The sequence below is a fragment of the Patella vulgata genome, chromosome 1 (genome assembly GCF_932274485.2).
Source record: "Patella vulgata chromosome 1, xgPatVulg1.2, whole genome shotgun sequence".
NCBI lineage: Eukaryota > Metazoa > Mollusca > Gastropoda > Patellidae > Patella > Patella vulgata.
The window spans coordinates 87,838,893-87,859,029 of NC_065879.2; the positions used below are offsets into that span (position 1 = coordinate 87,838,893).

Genomic DNA, 20,137 nt, shown 5'->3' on the forward strand with positions numbered 1-20,137 from the left:
CGTCCCACTGCTAAAGACCCCTACGCGCAAGCGAATTATTGAAATAAAATTAAACCATATGTTAGTCTCGAAATGACCTAGTTTGTGTTGAGTGGACGTTAAACCCCATTTCTCTCTCTCTCTCTCTCTCTCTCTCTCTCTCTCTCTCTCTCTCTATCAATAGTTGAAACTGGTGTAGACACATTAAAGTCCCGATGCACCACTTAGCGATATAGGATACACTTGAAAGATGAATCTCTAATCGGAATATCAGTCGCAATCTGATTTAAACACAGATACTATTTCGTTTCGCTTTTTATAGTTCAAAATGTCATTTTACTTGTCTTTACTACACTAGGATCTGAAAGAGTTGTTATATAACCCGCGTTCTGGTTGATCTGAGGGATTAGTCACGGCTCCTACGCTTGTGCTAATGGAACGACAGTTACGAAATGAAATGGGGTTTAACGTCCTACTGTTCTGCCCCGAGGGAGCCACGGTGACTAAGTGGGGGAGACGCTGGCTCACTAGTTGTTCGGATGGGTCGAAAAACCGAGGTCCCGTGTATACATTGGCACGTAAAATATCCCTTGGCAGTTGGAATTCGATATAAGAGTAAGCCATAGTGCTGCTGCCCGGGCAAAATATCCCTCATAGAACACTGCATGGCGTATGACCATCTTCATTAGCCCAGGTTATGAGCAGAATAGTATGACGTTAAACCCATTCCATTTCATTTCATTTTGCCCCGACTGGGCTAATGTTATACCGAATTCCAACTGCCAAGAGCTCTTTTACATGCACACGCCGGAAGATCCAGACGAACCCAGGGATCAAACACGGGACCTCCAGGTAAGCGAGCCAACGTCTTACTCACTGAGCCACCATGGCTCCCCGGCAGTTAAGAATGCAGCTCAGTTCAAAATGTATGTCATTGAGTCTAGTGGCTTGGTCTCGATTTCTGCTTGTCCGTGACGAGGAGTAGTGTCGACTGTCCAACCTCTTGGATTGTCTCCAGCCCCCCCACCCCCACACACACATAACATTAACCGTTGTGGTGGCCTGCACAACCTAACACAAGTTACCAGAACTTCGGCAGTAATGTTTCACACACATGAATGTAACTACATCAAATCTAATAATTTGAAGTCGGCCAGTGATAAATAGGGGGGAACCTGTCATATTCGTAACGTTACGGGATTATAGTTAACCGACCGGAGGTGATTTTTGACGAACGTTGAACACGGCTGACCCAAATTCAAATGCGTTTTGTTGGAATCAAAGCGTGAAATATCGTAAGTAATGTCTATACAGAAATTAGACATAATATTATACACGCCACATTTCAAACAATTATAGTTTAGTGACTAACCATCGAAGAATACGAGTCCAGAAATCAACGTTCCTCGATTCAAAGGCAACAAAAAGATTACCAATGACAGTTTTGACAGATTCTACGTTGAAAAATCGAATATATATGGATTCAAAGTTACCTTGCTTCCACCTCCTAGTAGCACCACAAGTTGTAACTAAAATATTGCCGCTAAAGAGGATTTTAATGCGTTTTCTTGATACACTTTTCCCGCTGAATAACAAACACAAAACAAAACACGGATGCCAGTCGAAAGTACGGCGCGGCATCGCCGGATTACATCGAATTCTCGGGTATCAACCGCAACACGAGCCCACAATGAATGGAGGGGACCCCACTGTCCAGAACTTTGAAAATCCGATCGAGGGCCTCGAAAGGCCCACCTCCAGCCACTAGCAGATGTAGTGCTCGGTCCGACCATGATCACATCGCTTTTCCTGCAACTGAGACTTTTTTTTTGGGGGGGGGGGCGTGACGTCGGAGGTCTGGGGACCTGGGCCCCACCATGCCCCATTGTTAATCCGGCCCTCACACATACAGCTAAAGCCATCTATTTGTTATTTGTAAGCCAATTATTGAAGAAAAATTGAACCAAATGTTAGTTTCAACATAACATAGGGTGTGTCGTGAACGTTTTAACCTCCCCCCTCTCTCTCTCTCTCTCTCTCTCTCTCGCTCTTCATTTCTCTTAATACCCCCCATTCACAATCCCTGTAGACTACACGGACGACTCAGCTACTGTGGGTGTTTGGGGGGGGGGACGAACACATCTACACAAGAACACATCAAGAAGTTTGGTGTTTTATCAGTGATTCCGGTGGACAAAGCATTTATAATTATTAACTGGGTTCAGTTTGTCGCTGGACTCTCAACAGCAGTAGCTGTAGAAATTTATGGATGGATGATAAAATCAGTACGTAGTCAGGCCCTCGGTGCTGCACCAATGACACGTGGAAACAATACAGGAAAATCCCCCGAGGATCCTTCTCGGCCAGCAGTGGGAGAAAACTCGAGACCGCGTGGTTAGCGAGTCAGTGCCTTACTCGCTGAGATAGCGAGGCTCCCTTAAGTGCACTATAAGTCTATAGCCATAAAAGAGGCGGGGAGGGGGGGGGGCATATGGTTAACGCGTGCGTGTAAACTCATAAGGTCTGGCATTGAGTCAAGCGATGTCGCCTGTCCAACCTCGTTGGTCTTTCGGTTTCCTGCCACTGCTAAAGATCCCTGCGGGCAAGGGAGTTATTGAAATAAAATAAAACCATAGACCTAGATTCTGTCACTTTTAGCACGTTCATTATTTAGCACGAGATTAGTTTTATTTAATAATAAGTAGATTGCTAACTGTAGCAGCTTATATGTAGTTTGCTTACTAGAGTCTCAATTATTTAATAATAAGTAGTTTGCTAACCGTAGCAGCTTATATGATGTTTGCTAACTAGAGTCTCAATTATTTAATAATAAATACTTTGCTAACCGTAGCAGCTTATATGATGTTTGCTAACTAGAGTCTAAATTCTGTTACTTGAAGCATGTTTACGGTAATAATGTTTTTAATAATAAGCATAAGATAATTTAAAGATGCATTACGTAAGATTTACATAAAGATGCATTACAATGTATGTAGATTTACATAAAGATGCATTACAATGTATGTAGATTTAAATAAAGATGCATTACAATGTATGTAGATTTACATAAAGATGCATTACAATGTATGTAGATTTAAATAAAGATGCATTACAATGTATGTAGATTTAAATAAAGATGCATTACAATGTATGTAGATTTACATAAAGATGCATTACAATGTATGTAGATTTATATAAAGATGCATTACATTACAATGTCTGTAGATTCATATAAAGATGCATTATGTAGATTTATTTAAAGATGCATTACATTGTATGTAGATTTAGATACAGAGCTGACCGGTCCTGATATAATAGTTTAAACAGACTGTGAAAAATGAATATATTGAAAATTTCAGAGTTTGAAATTTTAACGATACAGTCTCGATTTTCCAGTTTAAAATGAAATTATTAAATGGCGATGTGTTTTATCCGTTTAATACCACGGCCATCCGATGGTCTCGGGAGTTGATTTTCGGTTTGTCATGTGAATAAAGTGATTAAAAGACCTGCCATAGATAAATTGAGCTGTTACATAATGTATCTTTAAAATATTTCATTTGACATAAAATATACAACACAGTCTATAGTTTTAAATGAAACAGTAACCATTATTATCAGCTTAAAGGTTTGCTAACTTCAGTTCCATTTCGTGTGTTGGGATACGGGTAAGACCGACTTCGGCTAACTTACGATCTAACTAAACCAACCAACGATTCCATTCCACGCGTCTTTGGCGCCCCGTCCAATGATGCATCTTTTATATATTTCATTTGGCATAAAAAAAAAACACAGTTTATAGTTTTAAATCAAACAGTAACCATTATTTTCAGCTGATCAGTTCGAATTCGTGTGTTGGGATACGGGTAAGAACGACATCAGCTAACGAAATATCTAATCAAAAAAAACTAAGGAATCCATTCCACACGTCTTTGATGCCCCGTCCAATGCCACGCCCAACCTTTTCTATACCTCGAGCAATCTCAACAATAGCGCCATCTTTCGCCTGCACATCCTCTCGATATTCTTGTCTCGGATCGATATTCTTTATTTTCTCGCGTTCGTCTTCTAATTCCTGCTCTTTTTGACGTTGTCTTTTCTTAATTCTCTCTAATTCTTTTTTCTCTTCATTGTGTTCTAGTTTCATCGCTTCAATTTCTTTCATCTTTCTCTTCGCCTCTTCCTCAATTTCCCGCTCTTTTTGTTCTAGTTCCCGCTCTTTCTTGTTTTTCTCTTCCTCGAGAAGTCGAAGTTTTTCTTGATATGCCCTTTCTGCTCCTTCAAACATCTCTCCAGTGTAGTACTTTCCGCCATTTTGTCTCACGGTCTCCGCCATTAAATCTAGAATAGCTTTAACATCCCTTGCTAATGCCGGTGGTTCTGCTCGGTTGTTAATGGTAGCTATTCTCCCATGGCACTCGGCAACCAGTGATTGTAGATCTGGTGGACAGTGCTGGATATGTTCATGAATGGTCATATCATCGTAATCAAGTGAGTCCTTACCGGTGAATACAATGATCACGTAATCGACAACGTCTTCTCCAAACAGATCTTTGAGGTGTTGGATCGTCTCCATCTCTTCCTGGGTAAAGCGACCGATCTTCAGAACGAAGATAAAGACGTGGGGACCTGGTGAAGCTAGACCGATACACCTTATAACCTCTTTCGACGTTTCAAGGTTGCTTTTCCTGGTGTCGAATATACCTGGTGTGTCGATAACTACCAACTTTTTCCCATTGTCAAGATGCCTGTTTCCAAATTTGCAGTTTACGGTGACAGACGCGCCATAATTGTTGGATTTGAATAGCTTAGTCTGCAGCAGACTGTTTCCAGTGGCGCTTTTACCAGCTCCTGTTTTCCCTAACATCACCATTCTAAGCTCTAAAATAAACAAGAAAATACACAAATTACTGACACAGCAATAGATTCGGTGCCGCGGTGAATCAATGGGTAAGACGATGGCACGCTAACCAGGTCTCGGCTCGGGTTCATTCCCAGTGTTGGCGGTGAGGTTTCCACTTGTCAGCGGAGCAGGACAGAGAGCCTGGCAAGGACAGTGTCTAGTCGTGCAGATGTGACGAAAACCCGAAGTCCCGTGTACAGTGTATACATTGGCATGCACGTAAAAGAACCTTGACAGTTGGAATTAGATGTAAGAGCAGGCCATAGCGCCTTTGTCCGAGTTCTTTCATAGCACACAGTTTGAGCAGAAAAGTCGGACGTTAAACCCAATTTCATTGTCACATATATACGAGGTATAGAAACCACGCCACTTGACTCAATGGCATACCTATTGATACAACGCGCACACGTTAAACCATTCCGCCATCTAACCCCCTCAGATTGAATAGGATTCTTCATCGCATGAATATAAGTCAATCCGTGAGAACTATGGTCCGTATATTCCCACTAGGGCGATAACTCTAAAATTAAAACCAATAGGATGCTGTGTTGCGTGAACTTAAACACCGTGTAAAAATTTCAAGCCAACTTCAGCTTCTAGAGTATTCATGATATTTCAAATATTGATTAAGGGCCATAACTCCGACAGTAACTATCAAAAACCATTGAATATCGATAGGATTTCTCGTCTTTGTAACATGAAAACTGTGTATAAATTTAAACTAGCTCCTAGAGAGTCTGAGAGCAGGGGGGTTGTATGGCCGTATGGTTAGCACGAGTGGGCTGTATCATAAGGTCTGTCATTGAGTCAACTGGCGTGGTTTCAATTCACCGTTTGTACGTGACAATGAGTAGGGTCGCCTGTCCAACCTCGTGGGTTTTCTCCGGGTCCTCCGGTTTCCTCCCACTGCTAAAGACCCCTACCCGCAAGCGAATTATTGAAATAAAATTGAACCATGTGTTAGTCCCGAAATGACCTAGTTTGTGTCGAGTGGACGTTAAACCCTCCCTCTCTCTCTCTCTCTCTCTCTCTCTCTTGAAAGCAATTGTCTGCGACGAACCGATGGATGAGCGGGGATGACGACAATATGCGACAACATTTTAATGCAGGCATAGAAAAATCTAATAAATATTTAGCCTACCTACTGGACTTGTAAAAGGCATCTTCTATTCTCTTTTTTAATCTACAAAAGTAAACACAAAACAAAATATAGGAATGTTTTTATATGTAATGGCCGTTTACAGGCGTTGCTATAACAACGCTATAAGATGCAACTTTATTATTTGCACACTGTGGAATACAAATGGCAATTTCAGATTCAGACATTTTGGACCAGAAATTAGGTCCAATGCGCTCCTCGTCTTGTTGTTCATGGGGGTAGCGCTCTCATAAAAAATCCCACGGCTCCGTCAATTTTGGTACGCTCGACATGAAATTTGGTATTCTTGTTCCTTTGTGCATAGGGGGGGGGGGGGGGTGGATTGCCTAATGGTTAGCGCGTGCGCGTTGTATCATAAGTTCTGCCATTGAGTCAACTGGCGTGGTTTCGATTCCACGGTTGTACGTGACAAGGAGTAGGGTCGCTTGTCTAACCTCTTGGATTTTCTCCTGGTCCCCCGGTTTCCTCCCACTGCTAAAGACCCCTACGTGCAAGCGAATTATTGAAATAAAATTAAACCATAGTCCCGAAATGACCTAGTTTGTGTCGAGTGGACGTTAAACCCCATTTCTGTCCCTCTTTATTACAGCGTGTGTGTACTTTGTAAAGTTTGTTCTTGCAGACGTCAACGATCGTTAACACATTCACGTTGTCATTTCCGAGTCTGAAATTTGGGGTATAGGGGTAGCTCATACCGGGGAGTAACATAGGCCAGGTGGCGTTAGTCTACCACGTCCGGTTTCGGAGTTATGACCCCCGAGCGAAGCCGGGCATTCTTCTAGTATATAAATAAATATATAAATAAATCATCTTCATGGTCATCATCATCGTCATCATCATCGTCATCATCACTATTTAACACCAATCATCGTCGCCTGACAATTACCTTATCTATTCAAAGCGCTTGTTTAGTTTTAAATACTTGTGAACTTTACTAAAACTCACTTTGTTGAACGGGTTACTTTCGTTGGTATCGCCATATAGGAACGCTTTTGTATTTATGGATTTAAATGGGAGGGTATTTAATGTTGAGATACGCTGAGACGAATAATTTGGGCAGTGCAGAAAATAATGGTCGCTGTCTTCTTGAGTATGACCACAACTGCATGTCGGGTTATGTGAAATATGCATTAAAAATCTATGGAAGTTTAGAGCACTTTTACAATTACGAAGTCTGGAATGTATAATCTGAAATTTACGTTCTCCATAGTAACATCTTACTGACATCAATAAATACAAAAATATGACTAAGTCGAAAGTCAACAAGACGGTATACAAGCCAAAATGCAAGTCGAAAATAAGAAATTAGGAAAAAAAACGAGGGGCGCTATTATCGCAGTGTATTATTTCTTGATTTCCTATTTTCGAGTCGATTTTGGCTTGTATAGCGTTGCTGTCGCCTCACATTTTGTCGTAACTGCTACTTTTCGACTTTCGTGTTTTGGAGGGCGAAAAGTAGAAATTAAGAATGGTAGGCTTCTATAGTTAGACGTTTGTATATATGACTGTATACTTGACACATGTACGACCTGAATGGCTGAATGGCCGGTAACCAAATATGTTATTGTGAGTGTTAAACGACATCGTAATTATTTTATATTTTGCAAAAAAAAACAAACAACAAAAAACAAAACAAAAAAACACAAGCCGTGATTGCCATTACTACAATACGGATTACTAAATATACTTTGTGTTCAATTTTATATTTTAATACTGAAGACAGGGCCGGACTATAAATGAACAAGGCGGATCCTTTTGGCTTATATTGAGTAATTATTGCAACGTGTTACAGTTGAAAGTTCCAAAGCATTTTCACATTCCATGTCCGATAAATTTAATCATCATGCAACTACTGATTGGTGGGTCGTCGAAACATTTAGATGCATACATCACAGCACCGTGGTTTAGACAACTTGCAATTGAACTAGTTTTATTGTTGTACACATAATGAAAGAAACTGTGTTATTTCACAGCTGGATTCTATGGTAAGAACCGTAGAACCACCTTGTAGGGAATAACTTTTAAACTTTAACACCCTATACACACTCTGCCAGCGGCAACTTTGACCCACATTAATCCAAACTTTAAATCTTTCAACGGTTTAACAAGAAGGTGCTAAATATTTCCATTTAAATAAATACAAAAAGCAATTCGAAAAATAAACTATAAGTAAAGGAACCATCTCAGTGAATAAAGCTATTAATATGCCGTTAACCCGTGAGGCAAACCGAATGATGTTTTATATAGTAAATTAGACGAATAAAACATATAACGTTGCCATCTCGACCCTGATGCCCATGAACACAAATGACGAGTTTAAGACAAACCAATGGCGGAATGGAATTGATTAATGGAATAAAATATTTATTATGTATGGACACTAAGTTTTATGGTTAGACTTTAGCCTAAAAAAACATGCGCGCTGATTACAATTTTGGCAGTCATATCTGAATGGCTCAAAAACTGGTTATATTTCTTTAACTTTTGGTATACTTAAATTCGGGCTATTATTTAATATATATATTGATCAACAGCGGCGATAAAAATCATTAGTCTCGACAATGACTAGTTGTCAGTGAAAGTCTCTCAGGGGAGCCAGGCGGCTCTGTGAATAAAGAGCTGGCTTGAACGCCTCGTGTTCATTAGCCTGAATAGTGAAGGAATGCGGTCATTAAACCCCAATTTCATTTCATAAATCTCTCGGCTCAATAATGAGCTACTCGGGTTGGTTAGATCCACGCCTTAATGCATATACAACCAATAGAGAAATAGGTCAAATATGGCGACAATGATCAACTTGCTCTTCTTCTACTAAATTAAAGATTCGTGTGGAGATTCTGTCGATATAATCATATATTTATATCTGCTCTTTCTTAAAATGGAGACGGTTAGTAAAATGGTCTTCTTTACGTTCCTAAATATCAGTATGACCTTAGTGAATACCGCACGATTACGATCCGTTCCAGACTGATAACTTTACGTCCCTAAATTATTATCAGTCTGACCGTAGTGAATACCGTACGATTACGATCCGTTCCATACTGATACCTTAATTATAGGCTAATTATAGAGCCTTCAATTTCAAACACATTTTTATTATCATATGCTCTTATTTTTTTTTCATCATTATATGATTAACATTTCCTAAACTTTACGATTTTCAACTTTTTTTTTAAATAATAGTCCATCTCTGAGACAACAAAAACGTAAATAAATGGAAGATAAAAGCAAGAAAGACAACCCTAATAAAGGAGTCAGCTAGTAGGCCTAATTCTCTCCCCCTAATTGACTTCTATTTTAAATCCATGATGTAATTTTCTTGGTCTATGATATTTCTTTGAACATTTCAATGATTTTTTTCTTTATAATCACAGAAAGCCCAACATAGAAAAAACCTCAATAAGTATACCGGTATTGATAAACAACAGTTTTAAGCAAAATATGGTTGTTTTTTGTAATTCTACGGGGCCATACGATGATATTATAACCTCCTTTGTCGGCCACATTACAATACACAATATATATACTTTCTAGGACCAATCTATGAGACTATTTTGGTATCCATTCGTTATCTAGATTACTAATATTTGATCTATGCTATTTCCTATCAATGCATTGGCCGAGAAAGTTCATCAGGATTTTCCAGCGGGGTTTCGCTTTGTCAGTGGTGCAGTTCAAACGGAGGGCCTGAGAAAAACAGATGTCTAGTTATTCAGATGGGACAAAAAAAACCCCAAGGTCTGTGTGTCCCTTGGCTGTTGAAAGTCGATACATGTATAACAATAGGCCATAGTTCCGCTGCCTGGGCAAAATTTCCCTCATAGCACATTGTATGGCATATGCCCATACTTATCTAAGCATTAAAACAATCAACCATTTGTGGTTATATTGAAATCTGTAAAGGACGCATTCTTTTTGAATATATTTCAAAGTAGGTTTTGCTTCATTGGAAAAAAAAACATATTAGTAACGCCTTTTCAACAAGCAATTGTTATACTTTTAGTGATTTGTAGAGCGTCAAATCACAATGTTATTGTATTTTTTTAAATTGTAGATTTTATTCATTCATGTAAAACATTTATTACAATTTTATAATAAAATGTATAAAACACTGAGTTCTAGATTCAAATCACAAATCCACCTAAGCTAGAAAACTGCAAATCCGAATATTTTTGTTTATAAAATATTCACTTTCCATTCAATAAATATTCCAGTCATCTAGTTTTGGATTTGGGGAAATTCATTCTCCTTTTCCCATAAATACAGATTACCGTATTATTTAATAATCAAACCAAACAGCATGTAATCAAAGAGCGCTTGTATCCGCCGTATGTAATATTGTCACGTGACATTGTTATGTTTTGTTTCGCTTGGGAAGCGTTTATTATACACAATAGAACTCCAGTGTAGTAAGCCATAACTATGAACAATATCATGTCCCAAATAAATAATCTAATTTGTAGATCTGCAATTGGTCACATGATGGTCCGAACATTATTTGTATGGCTCTATTTGTTGACAGCAAATACCGCTAATAATTATCTTGGATAAAATACCTCGTTTAGTAAACGAGGCAATTTTACCCAGCCTCGTTCTGAACAAAATACCTCGTTCCAAAAACAGGGCAATTTAAAAAAACCACGTTTTGGAACTCCAGAGAAACGAGGTATTTTTTTACCTCGTTACAACGAGGCAAAATCGAGGCAAAATCGGGGCAAAAATTTTGACACGTTTTTGCCTCGTTTGGACAGAAATGCTGAACGAGGCATTCTGCGGTTTATAGTGTATACGCAGGTAGAAGCTGGTACCTCCCGTGGCAAGTCCAAGTTGTTTGACAACCAAGGGTTTAGTTATACAATTAAGGTAGGGTGATTTATTTTACCTAGTTAACTACCTTGTATAGAAATGTATTTCAGCTACAAAATGTAAAGATAATTAACTCTAGTTAACCTAGTTAACTCTATAATAATAAATGAATTTAATATATTTTAGACAGAGAAGAAAACTACGATTTGGAGGTGTTCCAAAAGAAGCGGACCAACACGATGTCCGGCAACAGTAATCCAAGATGGTGATACATACCAACCAGGCTTAAAGAACCATCTTCACCCAGCAGAACCCGGTATACACACGGCTACCAAGATAAAAGTTACAGTAGGTTTAAAAATTATATATCAATTAAATTAAAAATTTATATATGTGTGTAAATAAATAAAATATAAATAAACCAATAATATATTTGTAGTTTAATATGTTTTATCTAATAATTACAGGCAAAGCATGAAGCCAAAGGAAATGTTTTTACCAAGTCATGTTCCTCAATAGCGGAGAGAGTTTTATCCAGTGTCGGTTCTGCAGAAGAACCCATTCATAGCAGACCACCCATGGCAGCACTTGTAAGGTCGCTACAAAGAACCCGACAGACTCTGCGACCAAAAGATCCCACTGACGTGTAGTCAAGCGTAAGTACTCATGCAATTAAATACCCATGTATATAAGAATTTATTAACATGTAATTAAATGTAAAATTTTATTTATTTATTAACATGTAATTAAATGTACTTTTTTATTTATTTTTTGTTTTAGCTTGACGAAGATTTCATCGATCATAGTGCACCGGGATTTTATCAAAAAAGAGTAAAAGTTTGGGAAAGGCGCCATCACATTTTTTGTACTGATAGACAGATGCAACTACTCGCACGCGCAAAAACTTGGTATATGGATGCAACTTTTCAGGTGGTGAACAAGCCATGGTCTCAGCTATTTTCCATCCACGCCTTCATTAAGACTGGAGAGACCACCCGACAGTTACCATTGGTGTTTTGTGTAATGTCGGGTAAAAGCCAAGACGACTATTATAAGGTAAATAGCACTTACTGATTGAATTACTATTAATAGTAAAAAAGGACTATTATTTGGGACCTTGAAATTGTCATAAATGGGTTGCACTAACAGCGACATTTGTTTCAGGCATATTTGTTTCATCGGTGACACGTCTGGTGTGAATGCAACGACAACAGCCTGGTTGATTGATTTGTTGATTGGAGTTCAGATGTCTACATTAAAATCGACCACTTTCAGGTTGCCGTATTCACGGCCAGGCAAGACCGACTTGAAATTTCTAGAAATTTTTCTGGGGGAGACAGGCCCCAACAAATCCCCCGACGGTGCGTTTCACGACTTTGACCTTGAAGAGACGTCGAAAACCATTTAATAGACATAGTAAAAGTCATATCTTACGAGATTATCGCTGGTCTTGTCAGAAAATGCTATTTTATATATGACCAGTTTGTGTTTGAAAAATTTAAAAAGAAATTATTTATTCTCCCACCATTAAAGCACACTAATTACGAAATATCGCTCTCAGAAACTTCATGGTTTCTTTTGCAATTTGTTTGGGGTAAGACGTTATATAAATAATATCAATCTGTCTACCACACAAATTTAACAGATACAAATGCATGTTATTCCACAGGTAGACAGACAGGGCCTCCTTTGAAGGGACTCAGTGAAGGGAACGCGGTTGGTTTAGAGTTTGTCTGACCCCTTTGAATATTTGCGTCTCATCTCCAATGAAAACAATCGTGTTGCTCTCATGCTGTTCTCAACCAGAATCAAACATATATCGTACCCGAGATTTGTTAGCATGTTCCATACAACCCAACATTTATCGGCACCGGGATTAAGGGTGTATATCTTTGTTTCTAACGCTTATTGGGAATACGCCACGGAAACTACAATAAAAACTTATTTACAAAAACATTCTAAAGAGTGAAAACTGACATATTTCAAGCTTTACTGTATTTAAAGAAATAATTTAAATCAGCCGGCTGAAACCCCGTCTCCGCTATTTGTTCAGTCATTCTTTAGGTATAGTGCCAGTTTCCACCGACAATGATATTGCAAACAAGTGTCCAATCTATAAAAGCATACATTCCTACAAAATGTTTCTTTAGTCAAGTGAAACAATAAATTCATAACTATGCGAGGGTGTGGTGAGTAAATTCGTGGTAACAAGTCTGAAAAGGCTAATGTGACATAGAACAAGGTCACATTGATGTTGACAAATACGTAAGACGATATGAACATCAACTAAAAAGATATGTAATGTGATTCAGCTGCAAGGTGATATATGCATATATGCAGCATAGATAATTAAAACTTCTATTCAAGTTAAACCAACTGTATCTATTTATTTAAGTCTTACGTCGAGTTGAATACATTTTATGATTTATTGTCATCTATTGGTGGTTAACAGTGTGTAACTAAAAACTAAAATTGGATCTTATTATTGCCAATGATATAATGTACATGTAATAGCATGTGTATATATATTTTTTGTTCAGTCTGTACACAGTAACATATCTGAGAACCATATTATTATCATTTCTGCCCAAGGCTCCCTGTGCCTTATAGTTAGCAGTGATACAAGGCAATTACAAATTTTCCATGTTCTTGGCCTGAAGGAATAAAATAATAAAAGTCAAGTTTTTATTATTATGCAAGTGGAAAAATACAATTATTCATAGTATGATTTGAATAAATACAACTGATTTGAAGTTGGAATTATTATTTGTCTAAGATGACTGGGCATTTACAAATTGAAATAGCTACTCTTCATCAAGAACATACATGAATATTTTTCCCAATTCACCTGGATTTTATTGTAGGTCTTTGTATGTGAAATAGCTTTATTTAACGTCCGCTACCACCGAAGTGATATTGCAGAAAATTAACAAATTCGGATTCCCTTTTAAAGGAAATTGACTGCACTATCGCTGGATTGTATTATATAGGTCATGTCAGTTTTTTTTCAAAATGGCGCCCAGAACACAAAACAAACATTGCAATTCATCCACCAAAGAACCGTTAGGTTTCTTTGAACATACTGTAATAACATTGGGATTATCAGCTTTAATTATCCCGCTTTGTTCGTTGCCATTTCTTATATTTTCCACAAAAAAACTTTGCCTTGTACGCACTAATTTATCAATTGGTATTGCCATCTACGACAAGCATGTCAACGTGCAGCTCACGGATTATCGTTAACAATTTCTAGGGGCTTGTAAAAAAAGATTGCATGTCGTGTAAATATTTATTTTGTTTTTTGTGTAGGTCATTTTCAAATAAATTCATCAGCATATTATTCGTTTTAAATAAATATAAAACTTTTATGAGAAACGATGATTATCAAAGAACCGTAAGTGCAACTAATGTTTTATCGTTTGGTTGAGCCTTTTACTAACCACGTGTTTCATGTTAATAAATATTTTCTTTCCTGTTTTGAATTGGCCTATTTCTAATAAATTATCCCGAGTCCCAAACGTCGTTAACCAGAGTCCCAAACGACGTATATCAAAGTCCCAAACGTCGTATACCCGAGTCCCAAATGTCGTGGTCATATTTTTTTGAGTCCCAAATGACGCGAGTCCCAAATGACATGTAATCCGTTGTTCAACCTCTGTGAGTCTGTGTAATATTTAATATTAGGCCCCATTTTTGCCTGATTCAGTCACAGTTAATAAATAATGGAACTAGAATCAGCCTGTGGAAGTTTCTCTATAGTTTTATTATTTTTTCCAGTCAGTGATGATATGTGACTCTTTCCATCTTCCAGCAATAATTATTGAGAATTTACCAAGGACTCCATTGGCATTGAATCGAAGAAAAACAGGTAAAAATTTCAATTAATTTTTATATTTTCTTTTTTTTTTTTTACCAATGTCCTACAATGATTAGTGTATGTGAACATACAATCCAAAATAAAGTATTTATATGGCACTTACATGCAACAGAGAGAGAGAGAGAGAGAGAGAGAGAGAAATGACATAAACAAGGCCTTACATGTACTTGTATTTGAAGAATCAAGTAGTCCATGCTGTGCCTATATGCATACCGGTAATCAACTACGACGAGGATTAGCCTACTTCTGTTTCCACCCTTTCCCTGCACACTGTCTCATTCTACATGTATTAAAAATTGGTATGTTACTGTAATATTAATTATGCACGAACCTACATGTAGAGTTGTTGCAAGATGGGTCCTTATATCTACTTAGCCTACAGACGTTAGGTCGTTTCAGGAAAAAGGACAGGTAAGGTTAAATTTAATATGAATAATTCGCTTGCGGGTATGGGTATTTAGCAAAAGGAGGAAACAAAAGGACCCAGAGATTAGAGAAGGTATGCTTCAATTTAATATGAATAATTCGCTTGGCGTAGGGGTACATGTATTTAGAAAACGGAGGAAACCGAATGACCCAGCGAAAAAACTCAAGAGATTGGACAGGCGACTCTACTCCTTGAAATTGAAACCATGCCACTTAACACAATGACAGACCCTGTGATTTCATGCGCATGCATTACCTACTAGACCATTCCCCCCAGCCCCACCCCATATCGAATAAAAGTATGACTTATTTCAAATATGATATTTACATATAAAGAAAGTAGAGAGACTTCAATCTTACTAGAAAAATACTAGATTACCTGAAATGAAATGGGGTTTAAAGACAACGTCCTACTGGTCAGCTCCGACTGGTCTAATGCATTGTGCTAAGTGAAAATGTTTGTCTGGGCAGCGACACTATGGCCTACTCTCATACCGAATTCAAACTGCCAAGAGAACTTTTATGTGTACGCCAATGTGTACATTGGATCTCAGGGGAAACCACTCTGCAAAATCAAGATGAGCTTTCTCGGTCAACCCCAAGAGATAACCTGTGGCCTCCATGCTAGTGTGCCAGCACCTAATTTACTCAGTCACCATGGCCGTCTTCTAATTACTGCGACAGTGAAACCATGTGACAAACAAGGATTATTAAGATAGTCTTTTACGGCTTGGTAGTTCCTTGGGATTAAAACTTTTGATACATATAGATACATTAGTTTCAATTTCATATCACACAGTTTGTATATATGGTAAGGTAGCTTTAATCGTAAATTACATATCATGTATTTATTTTTTCAGTTTCAATATTGGATGTATATGCAAATCACCCAGAAAAATATCATGTAATAACAAAAGAAATTATAAAAGAAAAAAATGGAAGAAGAAATGGCTGGAAAAAATGATGATAGAGCAGCTTTTTCTTGGTGGGTAACTATTCAATTCTAATAGAAAAGATTGTTATGCTATTTTGAAATCTAAAATTCAGTTTAGTATAGTAAAACTGTACACGTCATGTATGAGCAGAGACAGAATCTTAGTTATATGTAGATATCACTGTCTCATCTGTGGCAAAGCAAACCAACACATAAAACAAAACAAATGTAATTAAATTAACATTTTTTTAATTAATCAAAACTGTCTAGTCAATTTAAGCCAACTAATACATTGCCATTTTTTTTTTCAGTTACCCACCTCGGAAGATCAAGTTGGAAAGGGCTATTGATATTGTGGAGACGTTTTCTCACAGATCTTGCTTATCAGACAAAGACTATGTAAGTACCATGCATATTTGCTTTTTAAATCAGGAACTGGTTCTATACACTTGGTGGGGGGTTGGATGGACGTTAAACCCCATTTCTCTCTCTCTCTCCTAAATATTGAGATTTTTGTTTACTTTTAAACTGCATATATTCAAGGTATCAGGAGCTTTTTATGGCTCCCGTACAATTTTATAAACATGAAGGACTGTACCTTTTGAATATTAAGCCATCAAATTATTTTATAATTTTGAAAATGAAATGAAATGGGGTTTATATTCCTACTGTTTTGCTCATAAATTGGGCTAATGAAGACGGGCATACGCCATACAGTGTGCTATGAAGGGAATTTTGCCCGGGCAGCGGCGCTACAGCCTACTCTTATATCGAATTCCAATTGCCAAGGAATCTTTTACGTGCACGCCAATGTGTACACGGGACCTCGGTTTTTCGTCCCATCCGAACGACTAGACAGCTGTCCTTGTCAGGTCCTCCGTCCTGTATCACTGACAAGGGGAAAACACGCAAAATGTAAGTAACATATATATTTGTATTTTTAATCAGGAAGTACTTCTATACACTTGCTTGGTAATCTAGTTATTCTTCTTGGGGCAATGCCTAGGACTCTGCTGTTTCAAGTACTTGGCATGCTTGATATTTGCCAATCACATCCATTGATTTCCTTCAAGTTGCGATAGGCCCTACATTATGTGTATTTTTACAGTAAATAGCAGTAAAATAATGATGGACAGTATTTTACTTTCAAATAGATTTCAGTAGATTTTAAAGGGTAATATCCAATTTGTTGTCAATGGAAATAAAATAAGAATGGGTCCAAAAATAATTAGACATTGCCAAGTAAATAGGTGCTGCCATGATGTAGTAGGAAATCTGGATTTGCAGACAATACATGTATGAAAGGGTGAATAGTTGACCTATTATGAGACTTCAGTCCCAAATCTCAAGACTTTTTTCTGACTTCTAACTCATTTGATTTGAGCATAATAATCTGCCTGGGTCTGTAACTGGACAAGACACAATAAGCGTTACGCAAAGTTTAAACCAAATAGAGACTCGGTCTCGATGTGGCAAAATAAATTGTTTATTTAAACGTTGTGAACCATAGAAAGTATTCTTATCTCCTACTTTTTATTTTTTAGGCTGGAACACCATTGAAAGAGTATTTGCTGTATGATAACAACAAGAAAACCCAAGCATAAATTTATTTTATACTTCTGGGAAAGAATGCATTTGACCCAATTTTTAAATATTTATTTTTTGTTATTAATGTTAAATTTTCTTCCAAAACACAATTAGATTTTAATTCGCTTCAGAAATGTATGTATAATATAGCAAGTAAAGTGGCATATAAATCACTTAGAATTTGGTCAGAAATCATAAAGTATTTAATAGGCATTACTAGAAACCAAATGTAGATCAAATACACCCAGAATTACAAAAAACCTTGACCTACATAAAGGTGACTTTCCCTTGCTTATGAAATGAAATACGGTTTAGTATCCTACTTTTCTGTGTTCTTAGAGTGATTCTGCCCTACACCCTACTCTTATATCAAATATTTCAATTGTCAAGGGTTCTTTAACGGGAACCCGGGGGGGGGGGGGGGGCAATGATTAACACGCACACATTTGATCAGGAAGTCTGTCATTGAGTCAAATAATTCAATTGTCAAGGCTTCTTCTAAGTGAACGCAGTGGGGATGGTTTCGATTCCGGGAATGGGGGAGGGGGTGGTGGATGGCCGAATGGTAAGCACGTGCGTGCGGTATCATACGGCCTGTCATTGAGTCAACTGGCGTGGTTTCGAATCCCCGGTTGTACGTGACAAGGAGTAGGGTCGCCTGTCCAATCATGTGGGTTTTCTCCAGGACCTCCGGTTTCCTCCCACTGCTAAAGAAATAAAATTAAACCATATGTTAATCCCGAAATGACCTAATTTGTGTCAAGTGGACGTTAAACCCCATTTCTCTCTCTCTCTCTTTCGATTCCGGGCTTGTACCCAATATTATTTCAATTTTCACGGTGCAAAATGCATAAGTCAGCAGTTCAAAATACGTATTTTAGTTTTACAATTTACAATTTCAATTGTCACAGTGTTAAAATGCAGAATACACTTTTAAATAGTACAAAATACAGTATAAGGCCGGGATTCCATATGTACGCAGTGCGTGCGGAATGCGTGCGGAATGCGTGATGCGTGTTGCGTAACGCGTATTGTCAGTTTCCATGTGTGCGTGAGTGGCGTATTATATGTGGATGAGAACCGAATATTGCCATCTGCCGATTGGAAAACCCCTGGGGAATCCCCGTTTCCGGTCTCCGTATACACGCGTATTGCGTATTCGGACACTCTTGTGAGCGTCCCGAGAAACACGTACTACGCGCTGCGCATCACGCATTACGTGTACATGGAATCAACTCCTACCATTTTAGTGCAAAGTGTTAAATACGCATTACGTACTACGCATTCCGCATTACGCAGTACATACACATGGAATCCCGGCTTAATAGTTATTTTGCACTTTACACTTCTCCGTTCTGCATTTTGCATAATAGACAAATGCATAATAGAACTTAGCATATTAGAACAAATACATTATAGGGGATCTACGACGAAGCTCATTTGCATACAGAAATTAATAATTTACGCGATCGATCTTTTCAGTAGAAGGGGGCGGTACTAATATTTACAGACCTTCAGAAAACGATGAATGAAATGACACGAAATGGGGTTTAACATCATACTGTTCTGCTTCGACTAGGCTAATGAAAAACGAGCATACGCCATGTACACAGCCTATTCTTGTATCGAATATCAACTGCCAAGGGATCTTTTACATGCATGCTAATGTGTACACGGGACCTTGTTTTTTCGTCCCATCCGAACGATTAGACAATTGTCCTTGTCAGGCCCTCCCGCACCATTACAAGGGGAAATAAAAACGATCATAGTCGGGTGGTACGAAACTATATTAAACATACAATTATCATGTTACTTATCACTAAAAAGATCGTTCATTTCTCTTTTCAAATATTTAAATAATTTTCTGGCACATTTATATTTACATACTTTGAAAAAGTGAAATGGGGTTTAACGTCCCACTGTTCTGCTTGGACCGGGCAAATGAAGACAGCCATACGCCATGCAGTGTGCTATAAGGGAAATTTTGCCCGGGCAGCCACACTATGTCCTAGGGATCTTTTACGTGCACGCCAATGTATACACGGGACCTCGGTTTTTCGTCCCATCCGAACGACTAGACAGCTGTCCTGGTCAGGCCCTCCTTCCTGCACCACGGACAAGGTGAAACAACGTCGGAAAATCCCGATGAACTTTCTCGGTCAATGCAGGGATCCAACACGCGAAATCCAGATTAGCGAGTCAGCGTCTTACCCACGTAGCCACCGTGGCTTCCTACTTTGAAAAAAAAGATATAAAGATTACAGTTGAAGCGAAGGGGGGGGGGGAGGGTGAAGTAAAAATGTTGGGCTTATCGAAGGCTCGGATTAGCCATACCGAGCGCATGATTTCACAGAAGTCATGGTCATCCAGCGAATTTCTTATTGCATGCTATCTTGATTCGCCCTTATTACATGGTAAGCCGACTTATTGTATGGTGACTTATTGTATGCCAGATTAATCTCGGTC

The 20,137-nt window shown here is 38.2% G+C and overlaps 2 protein-coding genes and 1 long non-coding RNA gene across 5 annotated transcripts in view; 1 reads left to right on the forward strand and 2 right to left on the reverse strand.

Moving 5' to 3' along the window:
- Positions 1–20,137, reverse strand: part of LOC126815438 (GTPase IMAP family member 7) — a 104,316-nt gene that overhangs the window by 83,805 nt on the left and 374 nt on the right. The gene's annotated exons all lie outside the window — the stretch shown is intronic.
- On the reverse strand, positions 2,847–6,076 carry LOC130010560 (GTPase IMAP family member 4-like). The gene is made up of 2 exons (XM_056098287.1): positions 6,024–6,076; positions 2,847–4,860 (listed from the first exon to the last, which is right to left on the reverse strand). Exons 1-2 carry the CDS (start codon positions 6,043–6,045, stop codon positions 3,878–3,880), a joined length of 1,005 nt encoding a protein of 334 aa, XP_055954262.1. The 5' UTR covers positions 6,046–6,076; the 3' UTR covers positions 2,847–3,877.
- On the forward strand, positions 8,292–18,350 carry LOC126816450 (uncharacterized). Of its 3 annotated transcripts, XR_007678388.2 has the most exons (8): positions 10,754–10,904; positions 11,034–11,195; positions 11,315–11,503; positions 11,628–11,903; positions 14,625–14,715; positions 16,011–16,135; positions 16,396–16,483; positions 17,629–18,350. It is a non-coding gene; the product is annotated as an uncharacterized LOC126816450 (long non-coding RNA). The 3 variants fall into 3 exon arrangements; XR_007678400.2 differs by lacking the exons at positions 10,754–10,904; positions 17,629–18,350 and adding an exon at positions 8,292–8,928 and having other exon boundaries at positions 16,396–16,744; XR_008785868.1 differs by lacking the exon at positions 17,629–18,350 and having other exon boundaries at positions 16,396–16,741.

Coding starts and splice junctions, on each gene's coding strand:
- LOC130010560 (XM_056098287.1), bottom strand. CDS start 6,045: ATGCCTTTTACAAGTCCAGTAG. Junction 4,861..6,023: donor GCCTTTTACAAGTCCAGTAG/GTAGGCTAAATA, acceptor TGTTTATTTTAG/AGCTTAGAATGGTGATGTTA.